Source organism: Ciconia boyciana, chromosome 1, assembly GCF_034638445.1.
Source record: "Ciconia boyciana chromosome 1, ASM3463844v1, whole genome shotgun sequence".
In the NCBI taxonomy this organism is placed as follows: domain Eukaryota; kingdom Metazoa; phylum Chordata; class Aves; order Ciconiiformes; family Ciconiidae; genus Ciconia; species Ciconia boyciana.
In genome coordinates, this window is record NC_132934.1 from 15,500,473 (window position 1) to 15,527,068 (window position 26,596).

Below are 26,596 nucleotides of genomic sequence, written 5' to 3' on the forward strand. Positions count from 1 at the left end.
GAGAGAAAAAAAGGATACGGGAGTGGAAGGGGCAGGGAAAGGATGGGATAAAAAAGAAGAGGAAAGAAACTGGAATTAGTAAAAAATCAGAAATAGTTTCAAATCAACAATGTTTGCAGCAAATCCATGCAGAGGTTTCCAGGATCAGCAGAGCTCTGGCATCATTAGTAGCATTTAGGAACAATGAATGATGCCCACATTACCACTGCAAAGAGCATTTACAAGCAAACAAGCATGAAAATGGACAGGTATACAGATGGAAGCAGGAGTTAATTCTGATTTTTTTAAAAAATTAGTAATTGCCTAATTCAAATAAAAATATACAATGTAAACATTATTCCAGTGTCACTTTTATAAAGAGAAAATACTACAAAGTTCAAATTTATAATTTCTTTTCTAAACTAAAATGTTGTTATTCTCAATCACGTTTCCACACATATGCAATCTTACAAGAAGGGCAGTTTAATTCCTTCAGACAGTTGTTAAGTAGATGAGTATCTGCAGAAGGGAGTTTTTGCCCACCCATTGCTAGTGATGGAACTTAAAACTAAAAAGAAAAAAATCATATTTATATTCTGAAAACAATGTGTATGAACAGTTCACTCAAATACAAAACTTAACCCCACTGTAAACTCACTGGAAATTTAAGAAGAGGAGTGTGAAAATATACAGAAACTCATATAATATCTCAAAAGATTCATACCTTCATCCCTGGAATAGTCTTCACCAGAGTGTGGTTCAAACAAATAATCCCCAGTTGCTAGCTCAAAAGCCTATAACATAACAGACATATTTATGGGTACTTCAGAAATACTGATTTTGATCTTAAGATGTCAGCAAAACATCACAACTATCTCAGAACCAAGAGGGAATTAACATTCAAAGCTCAAGGCCTACAATTGGATCTGAGACTGAGAAGAGGCCACTTACCTGGGGTCCATCATTCCTGCAGTGCAACGACAGCATGAACCCAGGCTCTGGAGAGAGCCCCATGTTCAGCCCTGAGCACACCCCGTCAGTACGAGAAGCTGGAGGTTTGGCAACAGCCAGCACACCCAAACCCAAGGCGTTTCTGCCTACTCAACTAGGATGAACAAAGGAGATGGACAAAGAGTGTGGAACTACGGTCCCTCCCCAATGAGCAACCCCTGGGGCTCCACCGGCTGACCAGAGAGTATTTCGGTCGTGTTGCAAAGTTCAGCACCAGTCCCCAGTGGCAGGAGGCAGCGAACAGCACCCAGCTGCAGAGGAAGCGATTCTGAACAGATTGGCTGCATGGGAGTGTGAAGGAGGCATCAGTGTAAAACACGTTTTAACATACTAATGTGTTGGCTGTTGATCATGTTAAATATGTGTAAGCTAATGAGGCTGAGAGGTATTTCTAAATATGTCAAAGAGCTACACTTGTATCTGAAGGCTAATTACCTGTCAGAGATTGCATGTTGGGGACTGAAATAAAAAAGTCTGAATCAGAAATAAAATCCATTTATAACTATAATTAATCACTTGAAATTAGCAAACAGGGTAAGCTTCATTGATGACTAAATCTAGACTAGTTTTTAAAAGGTATTTTTGTTGAATCAGAAGTCATCAAAGTAAACACTGCAGTCATGGGGTAAAATACTGAGACCAACACTGACGAAGGAATCCAGAGCAGACACTGTGATGACCAACCCCTTCAGGCCATCACAATGCTTTGATGGGATGCTAACTCTATGTTAGGTCAGGACAAAAGTGAGTTTCTCTTTATGACTGTAATGCATATTAAAAGCTGCAAAGCACTGAAATAACTATGAGAGCCCATACTTGGGTACAAACATGGATTCATCTAGCCTGATTTGTTAAACTATTCTCTTTCTGCTCTGGATCACCAATTACCCAAGCAGCCACAGGAATCTAATTCTTTCCAGGTGGTTTAAACATCAAACTATTTTCCATCTCCAAGACCAGGGAAAACATCTGATCCAGAAAATCATTCCAAAAATCAGGCAGAGCTTGCTGGCACAGCTCTAGGAGGGGATTTCACTCCGTCAGAACATTTACTACAAAATACTTGTCTCCTGAAAATATACACTCTTCTGTTCCAATTCGTAATCTGGAATTGTTAAATCACCTGTAAATTTAGCCTATTTATGGGCACTTGCCTTTTTCAAGCTGTGAACTGCAGTGTCATCCAAGTGGGCTATAGCCAAAATAATTCACTGCAATCACACACAACAGCCAAGAAAGCAAGAATGCCCCTTGTTGACATTTCTCTTGATGCTACGAATGGGCATTTAATTTCCAAAGTCACTATCACTAATAAACAGTCATTCACTTTTTTTTGTATTCTACTCTCAAGCTCAAGATTGAGAGTTTTCACTTTACAGCTTAAAAAAAAAAAATCTGAAGGACTTCATAAATTAGCAGGTATTTAAACTGAAGAATATTTTTAGAGTAGCCAGAAGAGATCACTGGTAGGGATCTCTAAACACAACATGGAGAATATTGTTATTGTTTTGAGATGAGACTGAGAACCCTCAAGTGTTCCCTCTGTTATCTCATGGGAATACATTCATTGGAACAGCCGAACCAGCTTTCCTGGGGGAACACACACTGATGGAGCTGGTTTCTGAGGACATTGAGAAACTCATCACTATTTAACACAGATTCCTGGAAAACAATGGAAATGTAGTTGAATTTAGCCACAAAGGTAGACTCCAAAAGAATACAGCTCCTGGCCCAAAAAATGAAGTATTAATATCTCAATATGTCTGCATGGGACTAAAAAGATTAAATTGGAAAACCTGTAAAAACTGTTCATAGAGAAGCACAAGAAGTAAGCACACCACTGCGATACACTGAATTTTAGATCTGTTTGTATATAATAAGAGCTGTAAGCTCTCATAGATTTGGGATATTTATACCACCCTTTTGCTGAAGAGAAACTAAAGCTTTTCAAAATGATGCTGCTGCTTCTTTTTTTACTTTTTGTATAGCTTTGACTCCATGCCCAGCATGGGCTGGAGCCACAGTGTCTCAGACATTTGATTTCCTGACTCTCCTTAAAGGACTCTGCACCGAGAATGAAGAAAATTCTGACTCAGATGCACACAGGGACAGCTCAGAGACGGCCTTTCCTTTTGGGTGCTGCGATAAATATCTGTAATAATACTTCTTAGAATTCATGCAGGACAATGTCTCACAGGTTCATCTGTAGCAACCTGGTAATAGGTTCCTAGGTATTTGCAGGATGGACTGGCTACATAGCACATGATAAATGAAATTAATTGGGCCTCATTTAAAAAAGAATAAATCCTTGACCTAGGTTTTTACCATAAAGTAAAAGAATCAGTCGTAAAAATGCATTAATAAGCAGGTAAATAGCCATAAAAAGGATAATGACACCTTTGGATTGTATCAGTCAGAGGAGTTCTGCTCTTTAAGCTCATGTCCAAAGGCACGGTACACCAGAAAACATGTGCAGTCCCATTACTGAGTCAGTGCCACCAAAAGAGCAGCTCTCTGCTGCTGGTACTCAGAACTACAGTTTTGGCAATGCACTGCTGCTGTGGACTTCCTAAGCACTTTTCTGTACTTACCAACACTTTGCACCCAACTGTAGGTACATAAAACCACCCAGTCTCCAATTCATAAGTTTCTGACACTCTGATAAAATCAGGAGGTGGAGACTCTGACGGACAAGTTGAACACAGGTCAGCAGTGCATTCTCATGGTAATGCAGGCTAACCACGTACTGGGCTGTACTGGGCTGTACGTAACAAGCATGTTACCAGCCCTCAGTGGGAAGTGACTTCCCCTCTCCTCAGCACTCACATCTGCATCCGCAGACCTCTGACCAATTTGGGGCCACCAGTATGAGAGAGATCCTGCCAAACTGGAGAAAGACCAGGGAGGAGCTCTAAGATGTCAGGGGGCTGAGCAGAGGATGCAGGAGGAGAGGCTGGTGGGGCTGTGTTTGTTCAGGTTGGAGAAGGGAAGGAGAAGGGGGGATTTATAATTACTGCACTTCACTGCCTGAAAAGCAGTAATAGAGAAGACCAAGATACACTCTTCTCAATGAAAGGACAACAGAGAACAGACATGAGCAGCAAGATGGGAAATTCCAACCAGACAGGAGGAAAAAAAATTCTTCAGCAAGACTGGCTGAGCACTGGGACAGACTGCTCAGAAAGGCTGTGGAAATGCCATCCTGACAGGTATGTACACCTCAACTGGATGAGGCTCTGAGTAACCTCATGTAACCCTGACATTAACCCTGGTTCAAGCAAGAGGTAGACTACTAGAGATCCCTTTCAACCTAAATTTGGCTATTATTTCTATGATGCTACTTATGCAGATTAATCATATTTACTTACTTTCCCTTTGAAAGTATTCATTTATAAAAACTAGTTTCTTGACAGAAACTCCGACTTCGAATTACCATCATCTATTTTACTTCATGTTGACATTTACCCCAACAGAAATCAGCATTTCAATTATTATATGGAGATAACAAATGAGATACAGCATACTCAACATATGGCACAAAAGCCCAAGGCAATCATCCGTCCTTACTGACTGTACTGGCAATCACTACTTATCACTTTCCTAAGGTTATCACAGAGAAACAGTCTAGACTGCTTTTCTCCATCTGCAGATGGAGAACCTTTCATATAAATGGTCACACTGCTGCCTTTGTAGGCTCTGGAGAGGCTCCGATTCCTTTCCTGCCATGCGATTGTATATGAACCTACCACAATACTAAACTGTTGGCAGCACTATCATATATTATGGATCCATGTCTAATCACACAATTGGAAATAGCTACATTTTCACTGTGTGACAGCTGTGTACTCTATCTGGTGATTGAAAATGGATGCATGCCTAGGGAAGGCTGTCTGGGAGAGGACTGGAAGAACAATTCACTTGGACTGCATCAGCCTCCCTTAATTCCTCTTATGAAGCCCCAGCTGAAAAAGGACAAGCTATAGGCCAGAATTATTATTTTGACAGATGAGATCCGGCTCTTGGCCAGAGTTTCTCTGCCCCAGCTGAAATGAAGAACTGTGAATGAGAAGATTGTAACTGCTTTAAAAATAGGCTTAGTTTTAAGAACACTGCTCCACAGGTAAGTGGGAGCATGGAAAGAGCAGCAAAAAGCTTTTTGAGATATGCACACCAGCTGACAGTTTGCTCTCCCGTGGACATCTCCCTGTGAAGAGCCAGGCAATGGAAAGAATATAAAAGGCATTTTGCATGGTTAGTGCTTGGTAAGAAAGGGCAGATATACAAAACACGGACATGCATGGGATGCTTGAAAAGGAAACAGGTTTCTGTTATTTGCTGTACTCTGATCTTGGAATCACGCACATGCTGAGTAGTTGCTTTGAAAAGTCAGTTTCTTTGCAAAATCATTTTCTTTTGAATGTTTCAGGTTGTCCACCCACCACCTTCAAAAAGGGTGTACAGTGATTAATAACAGCATTTTGTACTGTATCTGCCTACTGAAAAATATGTGCATAGTGACTTGAAGTTTTTCTCTTCTCTCAACCAGATTTTTGATTTTCCATTTTTCCTCAAAATACTGTTTCTGTGCAGACTGAGGCTTGTCATCACACCTTTGGTATGCGCCACTCGCACATACTAGCATGATGATACTCATGATCCCATGGAGACATGATCATTTTTTCCCCACTTACACAGGAAGAGTAGTTAAGGACAGTTACCTCTCCACCCCATGTTAGAGGACATCATGCAAGGAAGTAAACTGGGGGCTGAACTACAAGCACTTACATGTAGGTTTAATTTTAACATCCAAAGTTACTATTTTCTGCTCATTCTTCATTCTGTCCCTCTGAGTTCTCTCACATGATCAGAAATGCTCATAATAAATAACACCCCTGTAAGCTTGCTTGCCTTGTAGTAGCATCTCCCTCATTTTGAAAGCTGTTTGCCTGCCCCCTTTCCCTCTCACCCCAATAGTATTTTCTTTAATCATTTCTATTCTCTTTGGGTAGATAAAACACCAAGTACAATTTTCTCTTCTGACTTCCTGCCGATCTACAGCTATGATCTATTTGCTAGTTCTTATTGTAAAAAGAAGATATTCCAGGAATCACAACTCACCACAAAAGCTACCTCAGATAAGTGTTAAAAACATAGTCTTGTTAATGTCCTAGCTTGTGACACAGTCATCTCCTCCCCACAGCTCAAAAAAGACTGTACATGATGAACAACAAAAGTCAGATGATGAGACTCATTATTTCAGGTGCTTTTCCTTTCTCCAATCCAAAGAGCATAAACAAGGAAAAGCAGTGGAATCATGGTGCTTGCAGTCATTTCCAGGAGCAATACAAAGGGATGCCCTCTGCCAGTATTAACTCCCTTATCTTGCCAGGATTTCTTGGCAGCAGCAGTGGAGTACTGTGTTCCATGGTTTTTGAGTTTTAGGAAATGCTAAATCATGCAGTGCCTGTTCCATTTCTGCTCCACAGAAAGCAACCCTCTCAATACTGCAAATGTGGAAATTCAGCCTGATAAAATTAAATGATCAAGGGCGGTTTCAATCCTGTCAAAGGCACTGCTGGCTCCAAATCTGTTCCTTTTTTTGGGTGAAAATGAGAGATGCACCTCCCTGTTGGCGTAATTAAAATAGGGTTTAGTACAGCAAGGGAACACAGAATTTTCTAGAATTTAATAGATGTGGAGAGAGATTCCCAGTATCTGGCTTTCCATGAGAGCAGCTGAGTATCCCACTTAAATAGGCCATATTGTTAAAAGAAAAAGAAAGGGCACTGTGTGATTTCCTTAGCAAATCTTATATATGTACATCAAACAATAGCAACAATCACTCAGACCTGGGTCACCGAAGTCTGGGAAAAAAATTTAAGTTACGTTTTGTTGCATTCTTTGCTTAGCACAGAACAAGCAAACAACTCTGTCATAGTCTGGAAAAGCCCACTGGCATCTAACTTCTTTCATTAGCTTCACAGCACATCGTGCATGCACTGATTATAAGCCTCCAAAGATATGTATCATCCTCTTTTTTCCCCTCTGCCTTTTTTTTTCTTTTTCTTAAAGACTCTGAGACTCAGATCACCTGATCAGAGGACTGGTACTGGCCTGAGAATACTCCCTTTCATCCTTTAAATCTGATTCGAAGAGGTACTTTTCCTGTTTGGGGCACAAGAACTGGGCCATGTTGAATCATCTAAAATTAGAAGATTCACCTCACAGGCTGCTGGCTTACAATGCTACTTATTCACTGACATAACACCAGAAGAAACAGAACTGTAACGTTATTAGCACTGAGTTATTTCTTCCTCTTTTGCACTGTTTCACTTATATGTTATTTGGGTAGAGTCCTTACATGGCTCTGTTTATGTACACTTCCAGCACAAGTAATCCTGGAATCTCTGGCTACTCCCATACTAAAGACAATACAAATAAAGCAAGACTATTCTTTCCTGAAAGCTGCATCAAACACGTGGAGTTGGTGGCTAGACAAAGCTAACCCATATTAGCAGAGCCCAGCTGAGGAGAGCACTCCATGTAGACAAAACATACAATGTCCTAAAAGCCAGATTCATAAGGGGGGGTATTCTGAAAGTTGCTGTGCACACATGAACACAGTTGTTTTGCACACTCAGGGCACCGTTATCAGATGCTTTTGCTTAAAAACACTATCATCATCATCTCCATCCTCATTTCTAAAGAATAAGTAAAATTGATGAGCGAATGGTATGATGAAAAAAGACAGTCTGCTGCTGCTGTGACACAACACAATCTCTGTGCTTAACACTTTATGCCATAAATACAAGCTAATACAAGAACCAGCAGCTCTGCTACTCTCATAGTCAATGCTATTCCCAGTAAGCAAGATTATTTCATTAGCAAGCAAAAGGCAGTGAAAAACCTTAGGCTTTGGAAACTTAAACAACGCCCACTGAGATGGAGAACCTGACCACAACTTTGAAAAAGCAGGTCTTCTGTCAGCAAGAGCTACACGGATGGAGGAATGAAGAGCACACCTGCAACAGTCTTTGTAAGAACACTGGTCAGAAATCTCCAGTTTGAAGGTTGTGGGTACACACAGTTCTACAAGATATATTTGCACAGAATTCCATCCAAATGAGGTCAAAATATTTTGAACGCTCTTTCAGTGCCAGTTCAGAGAACTAGCTCAGCGATTCAGTTGTGAGCAAGGGTTTTAAAAGCATAACATCTCATTTTTGCTTTGATACTACTTTACTATACTTTGCATTCATAGAATCATAGAATGGTTTGGGTTGGAAGGACCTTAAAGATCATCTAGTTCCAACCCCCCTGCCAGGGACACCTTCCACTAGGTCACATTGCTCAAAGCCCCATCCAACCTGGCCTTGAACACTTCCAGGGATGGGGCATCCACAACTTCTCTGGGCAACCTGTTCCAATGCCTCACCACCCTCATCAGGAAGAATTTCTTCCTTATATCTAATCTAAATCTACCCTCTTTCAGTTTAAAGCCATTAGCCCTTGTCCTATCACTACATGCCCTTGTAAAAAGTCCCTCTCCAGCTTTCTTGTAGGCCCCCTTCAAGTACTGGAAGGCTGCTATAAGGTCTTCCCAGAGACGACTTCTCCAGGCTGAACAACCGCAACTCTCTCAGCCTGTCTTCATAGGAGGGGTGCTCCATCCCTCATCTTCATGGCCCTCCTCTGGACTTGCTCCAACAGGTCCATGTCCTTCTTATGTCGGGGGCCCCAGAGCTGAACGCAGTACTCCAGGTGTGGTCTCATGACAGTGGAGTAGAGGGGGAGAATCATCTCCCTCGACCTGCTGGTCACGCTTCTTTTGATGCAGCCCAGGATACAGTTGGCTTTCTGGGCTGCAAGTGCACATTGCCAGGTCATGTTGAGCTTCTCATCAGCCAACACCCCCAAGTCCTTCTCCTCAGGATTGCTCTCAATCCATTCTTCACCCAGCCTGTATTTGTGCTTGGGCCCATGTGCAGGACCTTGCACTTGGCCTTGTTGAACTTCATGAGGTTTGCACCGGCCCACCTCTCAAGCCTGTCAAGGTCCCTCTGGATGGCATTCCTTCCCTCCAGTGTGTTGACTGCACCACACAGCTTGGTGTCGTCAGCAAACTTGGTGAGGGTGCACTCAATCCCACTCTCCGTGTCACTGACAAAGATGTTAAACAGCACCGGTCCCAATACCGACCCCTGAGGAACACCACTCGTCACTGGTCTTCACTGGGACATCGAGCCATTGACCAACTCTTTTGAGTGCAACCATCCAGCCAATTCCTTATCCACCGGATAAGGATGGATGGTCCATCCATCAAATCCACGTCTCTCCAATTTAGAGACAAGGATGTCGTGCAGGACAGTGTCAAATGCTTTGCACAAGTCCAGGTAGATGACGTCAGTTGCTCTTCCCTTATCCACCAACGCTGTAACCCCGTTGTAGAAGGCCACCAAATTCATGAGGCATGATTTGCCCTTAGTGAAGCCATGTCAGCTGTCACCAATCATGTCCTTATTTTCCATGTGCCTGAGCAGAGTTTCCAGGAGGATCTGCTCCATGATCTTGCCGGGCACAGAGGTGAGACTGACTGGCCTGTAGTTCTCCAGGTCTTCCTTTTTTCCCTTTTTAAAAATGGGGGTTATGCTTCCCCTTCCCAGTCAGTGGGAACTTCACTGGACTGCCACAACTTCTCAAGTATGATGGATAGTGGCTTAGCAATTTAATCCACCAGTTCCCTCAGGACCCACAAATGCATCTCATCAGGTCCCATGGACTTGTGCACCTTCAGGTTCCTTAGATGGTCTCGAACCTGATCTTCTCCTACAGTGGGCAGTTCTTCATTCTCCCAGTCCCTGCCTTTGCCTTCTGCGACTTGGGCGTTGTGGCTAGAGCACTTGCCAGTGAAGACTGAGGCAAAAAATAAGTTGAGTACCTCAGCCTTCTCCATATCCTGGGTAACCAGGTCTCCTGTTTCCTTCTGAAAAGGCCCCATATTTTCCCTAGTCTTCCTTTTTGTCACTCACGTACCTATAGAAGCTTTCCTTGTTGCCCTGGACATCCCTGGCCAGATTTAATTCTACTGGGGCTTTAGCTTTCCTAACCTGATCCCTGGCTGCTCAGACAACTTCTTTATATTCCTCCCAGGCTACCTGTTCTTGATTCCACCCTCTGTAGGCTTCCTTTTTGTGTTTGAGTTTGTCCCCGAGCTCCTTGTTCATCCATGCAGGCCTCCTGGAGTTTTTGCCTGACTTCCTCTTTGTTGGGATGCATCGCTCCTGAGCTTGGAGGAGGTAGGTGATCCTTGAATATTAACCATCATTCTTGAGCCCCTCTTCCCTCCAGGGCTTTATCCCATGGTACTCTACAAAGCAGATCCCTTAAGAGGCCAAAGTCTGCTCTCCTCAAGTCCAGGGTAGTGAGCTTGCTGTGCACCCTCCTCAATGCCCTAAGGATCTTGAACTCCACCATTTCATGGTCACTTCAGCCAAGGCTGCCCTTGAGCTTCACACTCCCCACCAGCCCCTCCTTGGTGAGAACAAGGTCCAGCATAGCACCTCTCCTCGTCGGCTCCTCTGTCACTTGGAGAAGGAAGTTATCACTAACACATTCCAGGAACCTCCGGGATTGCTTATGCCCTGCTGTGTTGTCCTTCCAACAGATATTGGGGTGGCTGAAGTCCCCATGAAGACCAGGGCTTGTGAACATGAGGCTGCTTCTATCTGTCTATAGAGGGCCTCATCTGCTTGGTCTTCCTGGTCAGGTGGCCTGTAGCAGACCCCCCATAAAGTCATCTGTCCCTGCCCTCCCTTTAATCCTGACCCATAAGATCTTGGTCAGCTCCCTTGTCCATTCCCAGGCAGAGCTCCATGCACTTGAGCTGGTCAGTGACATAGAGGGCGACACTCCCTCCTCGTCTCCCCTGCCTGTCCTTCCTAAAGAGCCTGTATCCTTCCATTCCAACACTCCAGTCATAGAAGCCATCCCACCACGCCTCCGTGATGCCAATAAGATCACAGCCCTGCAGGCATGCGCAAGTCTCTAACTCCTCTTGTTTATTCCCCACGCTACATGCATTTGCATAGAGGCATTTAAGTTGGGCCCCTGATGAAGCTGACTTACTGGCTGGAATTCCTTCGTGCTGCTCTTCAGGTGCTCTCCTGCTGACCTGTGATCCTTCTCCAGGCTCTGGGCTTCTATTGCTGGCACTGGCATCAAACTGGTAGGAGCGGGATGGATTGAGGTTGCCCTCCCTGGGCAACTTTAGTTTAAAGCCCTCTTCACATCATTCATATTAGGCACACACTTTTGCAACACATGCATTATCATTCAGTAGATAAACCGAGACCAGAAAGCTCATCCAAAGTCAAAATCATGAACACAATGAAGGACAGGATCTGTAATTATGTAACGCAGCTCCCACTGCAAAGCCACATGGCACTTTTCCTACCCATTCACGAATGTAGTATTTCTGACAGGTGGATATGATCAGAGCAATTACTTACCTAACCTGAAAACAACCTCAAACTTAGGTCACTTAATAACATATAGCTACCCCTTCATTGACAACTTTTTTTTTTTTAATATCAAAAAAGCAGGAAATGAAAAATACCATATACAGTCAATACAGAGTCAGCTGGTAGGACACCACTTCATGTGTGCTTGGTACTGTCACACTAGGCAAAGTATGGAAGGATGGAAACTCACCCAGAAAAAAAGTCATGGCAATACTGCTGGACCATTCATTTTGCATAGTACTGCTTCAAAAAATGTCCTTAATGACTTTGGACTTGTTGTACAAGCAAAGTAACCTGACAAAGAAGTCTCCTTGCTCTCATTTGAGAAACTTGGACAACACGGCTAACAGGGTATCTGAGCTGTATTTTGGCTGAAAATAACCACCACCTCCAGCTCCTGCTCCAGCAGACAATCCTTTTGAAAACACACATAACAGTAAACATTATGGAATAAAGAGAATTAAATATGAAACAAGAGCAAGGTAACCTAGAAGGGCATTTTCTGAACCACATCTAGGTACAACAAGGAATCCAAACCTGAGAAAGAAAGGGGGACTACAATGGCACTAAAAGACTTCAGTACTTCACAGTTCTTGGCTGCTTTAGGGACTGGAGAGAATCAAATCATCATTTCCAAAGACAGCCTAAATACGTTAATTGGGAGTTTGCAGTTCCACATCAGGAATGTTTCCCTGGCCGTTTATCTCTGTTACAAATCACCTGCAGAAAGAGCTGTTAAGGTTTTCAAGTCAATCCCTACCTCAGAGCTGTTTTCCATTTGATACAAGATCAGCACTCGCAGTGCTCTGACCCATTTTCTCAACCTTACAGGAATTAAAGCAGATCCTGAGGGGTTTTGAAACGATGAATCTTTGGGGTGAGCTTGAGAGACCAATCTCTATTTTTTACATTACTGTGCAATGATGACAATTGAATTCAACAATTGTATGTCAGTGCTGTAAGATTATAAAATTTCTACAGCATTTTTAAGGGAAAAAAGCCAAAGCCTGTGGCAGAAGACAGAATTCCAGTGTTTCTGCCTCAAATGCTTTACTGTCTTTAAAGCTTACATAACAAAAAAGCAGAAGCATAATTTTCTCATTCAAATACTGAAATTTCATAAATAATTGTGAATCTGAATTAAGATACCCCTAGTGGCCGAGATTCTTTAGGCTTTTTTTTTTTCCTTCAGTTTGAGAAAGGACTCCCATGAAGAAAGCAGTAACGCTTATATGACATGGAAAAGAATTAAAGTGTGAGGGGCTGGGAGACCTCAAGTACTGTGAGAATATTACATTCCCTAGGTGTGACATTGCTATTAAGTACCCCACTTTCTTTAAACACAATCCTAGACAGACTTCAGCCTTTTTTATGTGGCTTCAGCTACAAGACTGTATATAAAATTAGCAGGGGGTAGGTACAACCTTAAAGGAAGACAAGTATAAGGTAGTCAATACCATAAAAAGGTATCAAGTTCAACTGAGGTTTACAAAATATCAGGTTAAAAGGAATGAAAAGTCTCTATAGTAATTTTGCGGTTAGTTAAGAGAAGAATCATTCAAAGAATTAAGGATCAAAACTGTGGAATATTTTCTATCCTTTGTTTTCAATGTAATAGAAAAACTCTACATTTTGCCCCCGAATGGAAGAGTAAATTCGGAAATTAATGTTCTTTTCCGTGTACTAAAGCAAAAGCTAGTATTAAACTCCAGAGAAAACATACTTGCAATTTTAGTTATGGGTTAGTTACTTCCAACACATGGTTTGCTGAGCTTATAATATCTGTAGGATTTTATGTTCCTTTCAATCCTCCTCCTCTCCCTCTGAGCTCTGCAATTCTTCTCATCACCCACGCCTGCAAACTGTGTCTAGTATTTGAGTCTTCTCCTCCTCCTCACACACTTACTCTTTTCAGACATGTATTTGTAAAATATAAAGATTTGAATAAGTTTTCACTTTTAAAATAGACAAAGATATTTCTAAATGTATTTCCAAAACTATCTTTAATGAGAAGATGCATGTAGCTTATTTGTCCTCAAAGAGATAGTACAGAGTGTTTCAGAAAGTTGAATGATTAAGTTTTAACTTTTCCTATTCTTTAAAGACTTCTAAAAATATATAATTCCAGTTTTACTGTGTTAAAACTAATTCCACAGAATGTTACCACATATTTTACTAATAAACTAAATTCCTTCTCTTCAAAGTTTAGAATCTAAAGCTGTGATTTGCAAGCCTAATCTGATTAGTGTTTTCACTGCACTTAGCAAGAATTTGAAGTATTTCACTGGTTTGCTACTTTATGCAAGAAAAAGGAATGGAAACACAGCAAACAGCTGCATAGATTCTAAGATGGGAAGGAAACATGCAGTTGTACTATTTCAGTTAGACATTTGTCTGACGTTTAAAATATATATGTATTTCCCTCCAAACTTGCATATTTTTGACTGCAAGTTAAAATGGATCAAATGAAAATTAGATATGTTCTCCAAAATACTTCCTTTTGATTAAGAATGCTTGAGAAATTGAAATAAAGGGGAAAAATCATCAGTAGCTGATATGACATAATTTATGATAATGTATTTGTGTCAAAGTGTCAGAACCATCCTCTTCAGGTTTCCTCACTAAATAAACAACTGGTTTTAGGAAGTTTATTCTTGTAAAATACACATTGTATTGTTCTTACCATACATGCTGTACTCCAGATATCAGCAGGTGTACTGTAACCTGCTCCTATTAAAACCTCTATGGATCTGTATTGTCTTGTCTGGATGTCTTCTGTGAAGTGTTTATGCTAAAATAGAAAGAACCACATTAATGGAAAAAATGAACAATAAAAAGGCCTGTTATAAATAGTGACTGCTAAATAGCTAAAATGATGTAGTTATACTTACCACCCAGCAGGCATTCCCCAGGTCAGCAATTTTAACTCTAATTTTATCTGCATTTCTTGGGTCCAGTGGATTCACCAGTAAGTCAGCAGCACGAGTTTTTGCTAACACAAGCAAAATTCAGAATAGTTAGAGTTTTGAACATACTATTCATTATCTCTAAGCAGTTTTGCCTTGACACTTTATTCAGTTTTGTAATACACTGAAGACATCAAAATAATTAGCTGAATATTATGAGAAATTAAAGCAACATAATAGGATTTCTTACCTTACATTTCAAGTGCAAATTTTTTGCATTCTTTAACTGCCAAATGACTATTATTAGAATATCCAGAGGAGCTTCTAATAATTCTTAGAAGCTCAGAAAAGGAAATGGCAGGATCCACCAGGGGAGAGAAGTAAAGAAAAGACAGGACTAAACGGCAGAAGATCGAAGGGGTAGTGACCTCAACAAAACAGTTGTCTAAAAAAACAGTGCGTATGTTTCCAAGAATAGATTCAGACAGAAAATGTTAAAATTCAGACTCCAAGAACTCCACATGAAAGATACATTCTTGGAACAGTTTGGTTGAGAAAATAAATTCTGCACTTCCATTCTTGGCTAAAGTAAATAAAATTTGGCTGGATTTTTTTTCCTTTTTTTTTTTTTTAAATCTGTCCCAAGGGGAAAAAGACTCACCAAACCTGGCTAATTTGAGAGCCATGGGGACTGTCACCCATTTCACAGATAATTCAGCATTGAATCAAAGTTCTCTGAAGGTCCTATTTGCATTCAGTATGATCCAGACTAAAAAGGCAGAACTTTAATCTAATTAATCCTGCAATCTTTAGAGGCTCTTGGGACACTGACAACCCTAACATATGACACTGGAGGACTGCTGCTTTTCTTTGTTTTGACATACCACCTGCTAGCTCCTAAATTGCACTGGAAAGAAAGCAGATTGACTTGAACATGGGAGACAGAACCAGGTATCACAAGTCACATAGCAGCAGAGGATTCATCTCGGTTTCCTCGTCCCAAAGTTACTAGTTGTAAGATAAGAAAGAGGTACTAGATCCAAAAGGCATCTGGGACTCCAATGGGGATATAATGATCTGTTAAATGGGCGTAAGACTTGGAAGAGGAAAATACACCAGACACGGGACAAGGAGAAAAAATACAGGATGTCTAATGGTGAGTTAGGAGTGACTGAAATCAGATGAGAATCTTCAACTGCTGGGACAGCATGACTGAATAGGCCATCAGGGCACTGAAATACTGTCCAAACAGAAAAGAAAGTGGCAGGATCCACCAGGGGAGAGAAGTAAAGAAAAGACAGGACGAAATGGCAGAAGACAGAAGAGGCAGTGACCTCAACAAAACGGTCCTCTAAAAAAGCTGCAACGGAGTCCAAGACTCCAGTTTAAAAAAAGCACCAATATAGGGCATAAAAGTAAAATACACTGAGAGAATAAGGTTGCAATCCACCACTTAACAGACAGGAACTAGTAAGCTTAGTATTAAAGTCTTCCTTTATGAGCATGCTGCGTAGTACAGTTTAATTTTTTTTAAACACAATCACGTGCATTATTCAAGAAATAACAGGACCTTTCTCAATTCAGTAGCCCTGGCAAAAAAAAAAAAAAAAAAAAAAAAAAAAAAAAAAAAAGATAGTGAGATAGTGCTAGATAAATCCTTCCCACACATCTTATTGAAGGTGAAGGACAGCAATAAATAAAGCGGAATGAAGGGGGGAAAAAAGCCTCATCAGGAAGACATCTGCGTATGACATTAGAAAACAGCTTTCTTCAACCCTCTTCTAACAGAGGGACTTGACAAGGTAATAGGCAAGTGCCTACACTTGTGTGTTTTTCTCAGGAACTCGTGAAATTTATGTCTCGTATTTTCCAAGAGATGGATATGAGACCAAGAGATGAATAAGAGATGAATATGAGATGAATATGATCATTCACAACTGAAAGTGAAGTCAAAAGGAGTGTACTTTTCAGGAAGTACTCTCAAAAAAGCATCCAAAGGAGCTCAACCTGACCACAAAATTAGTGAGCATTTCCGATTTTCACTTTTGTGTGTCCTAGATCTGTAAAACTGAGAAATATCACCTCCTCACAGCCTCAGCATGACCGTATACTTAGTAAACATTCAAACACTGGAATGAGGAGGAGAGTCATGAGGAAATTAATAGATCTATCTTAAGGGCATTTGGTCACACAGTGAAAACTTGAAAAAGATAAAACTTAATAGCTGCTCATCCACCAAACACAAATTGGTCTGTGCACTGAATGAGACAAGTATCCCAAAAAAATAAGATGAGACCATGTTTCTTAATAATGTATAGCAACGCCTAGACAGAGAGGAACAAATAAAGTCTACTTCTATACAAGAAAAGGGCACTAAAGTTATAGTGAAAAAACAGCACCATTTAAAGATATTGAATAGCCTACAACTCTTGTATCTTTCTTCTTTCTAAACACCTGAATGTGTTTTATTACTGTTTTTTTACTGTTTTATTACTGTTTAACCCAACATTATTACTGATGCCATTAATATTAATAACATTTAGGTTTTCCTCTTTCTGCGGAAGAAGTGAGCTATGGCTGAATTTACTATCTTTCTTCTTTCTTTGCACAAAAGATCTGTAAATTGCTCCTGATGAGATAACATCAAGGAGGAATAAAGTAGGTTTGTTTCTCCAGCTATGGAGATAAGCTGCTCCCATGATGACAAAACCAGCTTTATTCTCTGGAGGCATGAGTATTTTACACATCACCCCAGGAAAACAGCAGTAAAGGCTTTCTGCCTATACACTGCCAGCAGCACAAAGGAAGAGACTACCAGGCATCCAGGAAGCTCCTGTACATTGTTTCAGGGACTACAGAGTGTAAGGAGATGGACTGGAAGACTTATTTGCCTGGATCTTGACATCTTCCAGAAGTACAGCTCTACTCGGTTGTATTTTATTTCACATTTCTCGCCTACCTGCAGATTACCTTACCTGTCAAACTCTGTAATAAACTGTGTGAACTGCTCTTCTAAAGTCTTAAACCAAGAAATACACTCGACTGTATTTTTCAATACATCTCTGTTTAAATTTAGTAACTTCATCTGGGACAATGTTGATGCAGGCTTGGTGATCTTCTCCCTAAGCGATCTCATTTTCTTCTATCCACTTACAGATTTAGTCTCTCAGTATTTTCTTTATTAAAGTTGAAACCCATATATTTATCATTTAGCCACTGGCACTATAAATAAAACCTATGTGTAATACCCTGGAGCTATTTAATTAAATGGCAAAAATCCAGCTCTTTGCAATGATACCAATTTCACCTTCCGTGTCTTCAATAAACAGGATTTACAGGCAAAAGTTTTGGATCTGAGCAGTTCTGGTGGCCATTTAAATGTCCAAAACCACACTGAATACAGAAAAGCCATAATGAGTTGAGGGTTGGCAACCTGCTTTATAGAGACAGAGACTTTGTCTTTTTGAATTTTAATAAAAGGTTAAGAGCGGAACTGTTTGAAACAGAAAAGAACCATTAATGAGTGAAAGCACAGCATATTACAGAATTTTTTAATATGACTGATAAAAGATATAACAAGAAGCAATAGCTAAAAGCTACAGCCAGACAAATCCAAACTTGCTACAATTCTTCTGAAACAATTCTCAGCGCTGACCAGTGGAACACACTTCAACCACACTAGATTTTTTATCATTTCATTTGTCCAAATAAAGAGCAGGTATCTTTTTGGAAAATATGTTTTAAGCCAAATATAAAGGTTACTGGGCTTAATAGATGGTGTATTACTGGCTTGTTATAAAAGGAATTCAGGTCACATGATCTCATGATCACCTTCTGCCCTTAAACTATGGGAATAATGCTTACTTGCAACTATACACTTCCTTTTCTCTTTCCTGTGTAGACTGACCTGTCAATGCGAATATTTCATCTACAATAACTTATCTAATACGCTTAAAAACAAGTTCTACAGCAGGAAAAAAAATAAAAATAAAAAAACCCCAAACCCAACACAGTTCTGCTTTCCTCTTAAAATTTAAGATGGTAGATTTGTTTGAATTTAACAAGAATGCTTTTGCATTGTGTTCCAAACTGCATCTATCAAATTCCCAGGTTTGAATACAAGAAAAATCATGCACTTTACTTAAAGGAAGCTTAGCTAAGCTATTGCCTTTAATGAGACTATTACAATTTGTTCTTAACCTAACCACTGCCTTTCTATTCCACTTACTTGCCTCTTTTTTTTTAATGTAATGCTACTAGACACCCATGCTACTAGACAAAAGTCTTCCATTAACTCAAATCAAAAGTGTTTCTTCCCCTCCCCTCCCATTACTAAAAGCCATTCAAAACTAATACATTTGCTTTTCCTTGAAATCTGGTCCTAGGAGGTCAAAATTCACCAGAATGCTTTGGGACCAAACTGACTTAAAAGCCTCCTCTTCATTTCTAGATATCTGCTCTGCCTTTTTGCCAAAAGTCTTCTAAATTTAAAATAATCATAACTGAGATTTTGCATTCACACGATGTATGATTCAATGAGCAACATGTTCAGTGTAGATGAAAGCAAGAAGATTAAATCAGCCAGCAATGAAGAAAGGGTTCCCATTAGTGGGCTGCAGCTGTAACCCAACCCTAGCTATGGTTAATCTGACCCCAAATCCCACCTCCCTCCCCAAGTCTGAAGAGTGCCTAGGAAAGAGAGCATTTGGGGGCAGGCTGCACAGATTTCTCTGACTGCAGAGGCTGGCACATAGGCGCCATCTTTGCAGTGGGCACTGTTCAGACTCAAGCATGAACCAGGCCAGGACATTAGTAGGTTTGGCACCAATCCAGAAACTAAAAACATTTAACACACTTCACCTGTAGGTAAAGAAAAATCAACATCACTGGGAAGTGCTAGAGCTAGTGTTCAATCCAAGTCAGGCAAATGGTGTGATAGAGTTCTTGTCTGTTACTGAAAGGTCCTTTTGTGTTACCGAGAAGTGTGTGACAGCCTACCGCTAAGGCTTGGTACTGAATTTTGACCAAAAAACCCTAAAACAAAGTAAAATCTGCATATAAATGTCACTGAACAGAGATAAAACATATACATAAGGTTTAACCCCACTACTCATTCTACATAAGACATCACCTACAGCTCCAAGAGACTTCAAAAGTATGGTATATGCCACTAAGAGGAATACTTACTTTTTGGCAAATCCCCAGTGCTTGAAGCTGACACTGTTCTGCTCCTGTCGTGAGATGGGCTGCTCTCCTCTCTCTCAGTTACAGTTGATCCTTCAGAAACAGCAGAACCACAAGCTACAGACTCTAGAGCCCCAGAGAACACTGAGGCTGAAAATTCAGAGAACTGTGACTCGGGAATTTTATGACGTCCATTTGGCAATTCACCATTAAACTGTTCATAGGAGCTGCTATAAGAGTAATCACTTTTTGCATTTGGCTCATCAAGATTATACTCCTCTGGATTTGGACATTCTTCCTCTTCCTCATCTTCATCTTCAATCTGTTGTTCCAATAGGAATGGGCCGTTCACAATATGGCCATTTGTTTTGGGGGATTCTATCCACTTAGGGTCTGTAGGGTCAGTGTTGACAAGTTCCTGCTCAACGTCGTCATCTTTTTCAGTGTTTTCTTTCTCTGTGTCTTCTTTTTCATCCTGATCTTCTGCTTCACCTGAAAAATTTCAATAGGCAACACATTAGATCATACATCAATATACCATTTTGAAATTAGGCATTCATAATTTTTAACTCTTCAGTAACTACTTGACTTCTGACATACCACACAAGGAAACACGGAATATCACTGAAACATGCAAAGACCTTAAAATCTAAATTAAATGCAAAAGAAAGAACTAATAAGGCTGTTGAAAAAAAAAAAAAACAAACAATGGGAAGTGGTTCAGGAAGGAACAATTCAGAAGAGAACAATATTATGAAGGGAAGATATATGAGGTCTTGGAAGCAAGCTTTACATATCTATAACTCAATCTGTGTCAAACTGGGAGTCATCACAGAAGTAGGAAAATTCACAGTAAGAGCAGAACAAAACTAAACCAAACAACACAACAGTCTCAGTAGTTACATTTTAATGAGAATTTGAGAGAGTTGACAAGAAAAGCAGGGAAGCCAGAATGGAGCTGGGCCATAACAATTATAGTCCAAATCACCAGGACTAAACAAGAATTTTAAAAAGACACCTTAAAAATCTTAGTGAAGAAGCTGCAATTACTATTACCTGATAGATCATTACAAATAACATTGTAACAAGAAAAGGGGAGAGCAACAATGACTCTAACTACATTAATGTTACAGAATACAAATTCATCTTATTTTTCTTCTATCTCACCAAGATACTCGGTTATGCCACTTAATGTGCTATGGCAACTGACTGTTCTGTTGAATTTTCTATGTGCTCTTTTGTGGGATTTGATAGCTAGATTGCTATTGATGTTTTTCTTCACTTCTATAGTACGTTTGCCTTTTCCTTTTTAGACTTAGTAGTTATGATTTTACCTACAGGAGAAAATGAAACTTAATGATCTAGGACAGTTTGGGGATTTTGTTCATTGCACCAGATGCAATGCTGCAATTACTTTCCCTTCTGAAACTAAATTCAGGGTCAATAAAAGCAGGTAATACTAACCATCATCATTTCCAGGTTCTTCATCTACTACCTCTTCTATATCAGCTGTTTTTAGTTTCACCTCTGGGTGGTACTCATCTTCTTGTTCATTTGATGGTACAGCTGAGGTTACATTTTCTTCTATTTTTTTCCTTTCGGCTTCTCGCTCTAGTTCTTCTATTTCCTGCAGGCGTTTTTCTAACAGCTCAGCTTGTCTCTTCTGTTTTTTCTTCAGTTTTTTCTTTTTGTTTTTGGATATTTTTCCAACCTGAAATATTAATACAAACAAAAGGAAAACAACACCAAACCTAAACAATTATTCTCAAGGCATCTCACACCAAATTCACTTGCAGTATGATTACTTTTTATTTGAAAATACTGGATGGCAATTAATATAGTAAATATATTGCTTTTTCCATTTTACTTCAAATCAAGAATGATGTAGGGTTATATGAAGCAAAAAAAGCTATCAAAATTTTACATAGTTATACATGTTTTTACACAGTTGTTTATTAGATACAAGAGCAAAATACATCTAAGATGCCATAGTAAAATTCCTATAATCCTATAATCTTGACTAGGCACAATAATCTTACACTTCAATCTAGATTAACAGATGATATTTTATGTGAAAGATAGTCTGCTATCATATCTAGTTATTTACATATAAATTTTATACAAGTTTCTCTCTCTGTACAATGCAGGTAATGACCAGCAAAAGTATGTTGAGAAAAATGATACGAGAAAGCCAAAGAGATTGAAAACGGTAAAGAATTTTAAATAAATCCTGTGTTGTTCAGCTATTTCCCTGTGAAAGGAAAGCATTTTTATTATTCACTTCTGGCCCAAAACACATGAATCACAAACAACAGATGGCTGTTACAAAAAGTTTCACATTTTATATAACATAAGGATTGAAAAACTCAGGTATAATAACAAGGAAAAGAAAAATTAACACATCTGATCTAGGACTGAAACACTTTCTTATGTTTTAGCTGAATTCCGACTTCTATTTTTACTATTTCATAAATGAGATCTATCTAGTTTTCATTCATCGTTTAGATATCACAGTAAGAAATTCTCATATAATTCAAAAAATAAAGTGCAAGGAACAAAGGGAAATATTATTTTCCCAAAGGTTTATCTATAAATCCTGTTATATTCAAAAGAAGCTATGGGACAGTCAAAATAAGACAGTTAATTTGACAATCCTATTAATTTTCATCCATGTTGTATGCCCATTGAAATTATATATGTTCTGTACACACAGACATAGAAAGCAGGTTTGACCTTAGGTATTTCTAAACAGCTGTATTATCAGTGGTTATGTGCTATATGTATATGGCAAAAAGATCTTTCAAACCTCAAGAACCCCTCTCCTTTAAGGCCTGGATGATTAAGGCCCTGAAGTCCTTAATGATTAAGGCCTCGAAGTCCTTAAGCTATCTGCAATGCATGATATTTAGTGCATGCACCCATTTTTGACAGGATTTGAATGGAATGGATTATTCCTTGAGAGATGAAAATGGCAATGCTTAACTTTCTTTGACATAGCTATAGAATTGTAAGTCTATGAGAGTTTCCATCAGAGAGATACTGTGCTTAAAACTGGTAAGGCCAAAGACATTAGAAGAAAAGTGTTCTTTGAAAGATAAAAGCTTTATTCAAAGGAAGCTTTTAAAAAGGGTAGAGACTATGAACAGACTAATAGCTACTAATACCTACAGAATCACAGAAAATAAGATAGTTAATTTGAATTATATAACAATACTTACAGGCTTTTGTTGTGGAGCTGTACTCACTAAAAAGAAAAAAATAAAATTTTAAAGATACATTTTTACAAAAACAACTCTATAAAAGCAGATAGTAGTAGAAATCATGTACAAATATTCTTAACTCAATATAAGGCAGTGATTTTTTTTTTTTTTAAGCCAGATTTTTTACTCTTTACAAGTACTTGCTGCCCGAAATAATTCGATGTCTGCATTAGAGCATGTGGAATTGGAAGGAGCTAGCATCAATTTCTGTTCACTCTGTTGTGGTTGGTGGAGAGTTAATGAAAGTCAGAAAAGAAAGTCTGAATCAGTAAAGAGTGGACAGAAAACATTAAAGGACTGCAGAGTTGTCACAGATTAAATGTATAGTCAGCTGACTAGGCAGATATAGATAGATTTTAAATAGTTCAGGGAATATCAACAAAGACGACTACTGTGTTGCACTCAGAAAAGTCAAATATTCATGTTTCCTTCGTTCTGAAACAAGGTAGCTTGGTTGCTAGGACTGAAGGCATTAAGAAGTGCCTATGGCAAAAAGCATACCACCAGAGAAGAAGCATCTCCAGCACGGACCTCTTCCTAAACATGTCTCAGAAGGACACCATGAATGACTAGGTCTGATGAGATTGCAATACTAACTGTGAAAACGCACAGAACAGCAATACAAGCCACACGCACCACACAACCCCCGCCCCCAATCAAAACCAACTGAAATAACCAAATATGGGAGACAGAAGCAAAGTGGAAGTGAGAAAGAAGAACTGAACGGGGGAGGAGAACCTCTCAAGAACTTCTTCAGACACACAGGCATATGGCAATTAACAAATGCAAAATAAAAAACAGAGACAGTTGAGACTTCAGAATTCTTTTATGGTTCAGCTCCTGCTGCTAAGTTCAGAGAAAAAACTGCTTGTATGACCTGAAAGGGCAAGGTTTTCAAAAAGATTCTTAAACTTGAGTACCATCACTGCTCTAAAAAGGGAAATTATGCAGAACCTACTCTTGAAATGCTGTAAAGAAAACACATCTTCAGCTCCTGTGTGGAAAGCCATAGATTTAATTACAATTTGCTAAGAACAAAGTATGGTAAGAAGTCCATCAATATATTCCTTAAAATAATATTTCTTTTAATGTCAGAAAGCAATAAAAAGGCTGCATGAACAAAATCAAGTTACTTCCCACACAAAACTTATAGTCTTTAGCTATATGAATACACATTATGTAAAATTCAATATAAAATATTCACAATTTATAAGATTTTGCATCTTAACATATATAATACTGTGAAATATTTATGGATTTTGACCACAGTATTTGCCCCTGACATAGCAGGCATTTTTATTATACCTCAGAGATCTTAATCTGTGATGTATTTTCTGACAATATTACCTGTAGCTGATGTGCTCGATTGGCAAATAAATAGCAACCATAGTACTAAACATCACTAGAAAATCCACATTTCCTCCTTCTTTGTCTTTACTGATTGCTGTGAACTTCTTTACCTTGGTTTCTCCTAGCTAAACATAATGTACAGGTCCTATCTAAACTCTTGGCAAGTTTAACATAAAACATTTCACATACAGTGCTAGGGAGAAGGGCTTAACAGAAATTCAGTTAGGTACAATAAATTCAATTTTCAAGGGTGAAAAACTATGGACTCTAAGACTTTTCATTGATTCTGAGAGTAAGTTATAACTGATGAAAAGGCAGAATTTCACAAGGACACTGATGACTTGTAATGGAACTAGACATATAATTTTAATAAGATAATTTATTACTATCAATATTAGAGATGTAAGGCTCTAGTGCAGCTAAAACCCAGCCATTACAGCTTGTGGGATGGGAGGAGAGTAAGTTTATACCAATAAATCTTTTTCTGTATCTGGGGACCCCGAAAACTTGAACATGCAAAACTGAGAAGAAAACATTTCCCTGACAGTTTCCAGAGCTTGATAAGAATTAACCAGACGTGCATTTTTCACACGCAATTATTTAAAATGTTAATTTTCATTAAACAAAATATTATTAGCACTAATATACTGATGGAACTTTACTACATTGCATTTAAATATACTATCATACCTGCTGAGCCAGAGGGGGGAGGAGCACCAGCTTTCTGCCACTCAGTAGCTTCAGCAGCCATTCTACGAACATAGGCATCATCCACGCACATCAGAATGTTTTCTGGCTTTATATCCGTATGAATGATCTTGCACTTGCTGTGTAGATAATCTAGACCTTGAAGTACCTAATTACACAACGATTTTTTAAAAAATTATTTTCATTATCCAGAACAAGCCAAATATATTTATTATAAGTACAGAGATGTTCAACCGATTGCCTGCAGTCCATATGTGGCCTGGCAGGATAATTTATTTAGCTCATAAATCCTGTTATTGAGACTTTCATGAGTAAGATGCTGGCTGGATGAATTGTCTTGATGACAGCAACCTGCTCTCAGACTTCCATTTCCCAAGTGCTCTTTAGCTGATCTGCACATGTGTAAAAAAACTTGATACATCTTCCTTTGAAAAAGGAATTTGGCTGCTCAGTCAGAAAGGCTGATCCTCACTGGTTTGTTTAAAAGATAGTTATTTGGAAAAGAAAAAACAAAACAAAACAAAACACTGCAAGTACTACATACTATAACTGAAGCCCAGTTTGTGAATAACCATCTTACAATTTATTATTTAAAAAAGCAAAGAGGGAAATGTGTTGTTGGGATGAAATGTTAACTGCAGTTTTCCTTAGAATGCCAATAGTAATTCAGCTTTTAATGTGACCAAGACGTCACATAAAGATTTGTCTACCTGTATTTGTCACATATTTTTTCACTAGTCTTTCACACTCTCTGTAGGCTAAATTCTGCTAGCTCATATCAAACCTGCATATCCGAAGTCTTAAGAATGTACTCTAGGATGAAAATTAAAACATGATTTTTACACAATGAAAAAATTTCTCAAATTCTGACTGGAACACAACAGTTCGTGTGACTTTACAAGTATTTTAGGTAAGACCTAGGTATGATAAACTGTGGAAGTCAATTATTACAATTACTCAGTACAGAATAATGTAACAGCGTAAACCAAGCTATTGCTATCATAATCTACATAAATATTGTAGAAAAATATCAGCAAGAAAGAAAAAAAGCAGAAATCTAGCTGACCCCACTTAAAAGACTACTTCTGATTTTTAGAGAATGTTTCTACAGCAGGAAACAGACTTCCAGATTCTTGAGCTCCAGCTACAAGAACATCCTGCCATTCTAGATATTTTATAAATAAATTAGCAAGCTCCTTGCTCTCAGGATCCTTTAAGACATAACTAGCTAGGGTGAACTTTGAAGCAAAACAAGTTAGTTCAAAATACCAGTAACAGAATACAAAAACATTAGTCTACCACCCAGTCCTGAGCTAGTACAAGAACTGGTACATCCACCCAGCACACAAGGTAGCTCAAGAGAAGAGCAGCAGCAGCATGCATATGATACTTACACTCAGGCTAATGTATCCTAGAAACACCTCAAGTGCATGGCTCTGCTTTCTCCAGTTCTGGAGCTAGACTAGACAGCAACCGTTCTGAAAAGCTTTCTTTATATGCTTATATAAAAACTGTATGGTCACTTGAGCAGGACTCAGCGTCAGTGCCAATGGTACACCTAAAAACTGCTGTGTTCTTGATAATCTGGATTTTTTTCCTGCAGATCCAAAATATGCTTGACTACTTGCCAAAGCAACTGAAAAAACATACAGTATATCTCAAAGTAAGAAATGTTAAA

At 39.1% G+C, this 26,596-nt stretch overlaps 1 protein-coding gene across 5 annotated transcripts in view; it reads right to left on the bottom strand.

Annotated features, from left to right (window-relative positions):
* SRPK2 (SRSF protein kinase 2) overlaps positions 1 to 26,596 on the bottom strand; it is a 154,548-nt gene that overhangs the window by 8,149 nt on the left and 119,803 nt on the right. For all 5 annotated transcript variants that reach the window (XM_072859365.1, XM_072859371.1, XM_072859399.1 and 2 more), the window contains 7 exons: positions 24,901 to 25,066; positions 22,819 to 22,844; positions 21,065 to 21,311; positions 19,604 to 20,092; positions 14,402 to 14,502; positions 14,194 to 14,301; positions 704 to 773 (listed from right to left, as the gene is read on the bottom strand). In XM_072859365.1, coding sequence (XP_072715466.1) covers positions 704 to 773; positions 14,194 to 14,301; positions 14,402 to 14,502; positions 19,604 to 20,092; positions 21,065 to 21,311; positions 22,819 to 22,844; positions 24,901 to 25,066 — 1,207 coding nt within the window. The remainder of the gene's footprint in view (positions 1 to 703; positions 774 to 14,193; positions 14,302 to 14,401; positions 14,503 to 19,603; positions 20,093 to 21,064; positions 21,312 to 22,818; positions 22,845 to 24,900; positions 25,067 to 26,596) is intronic.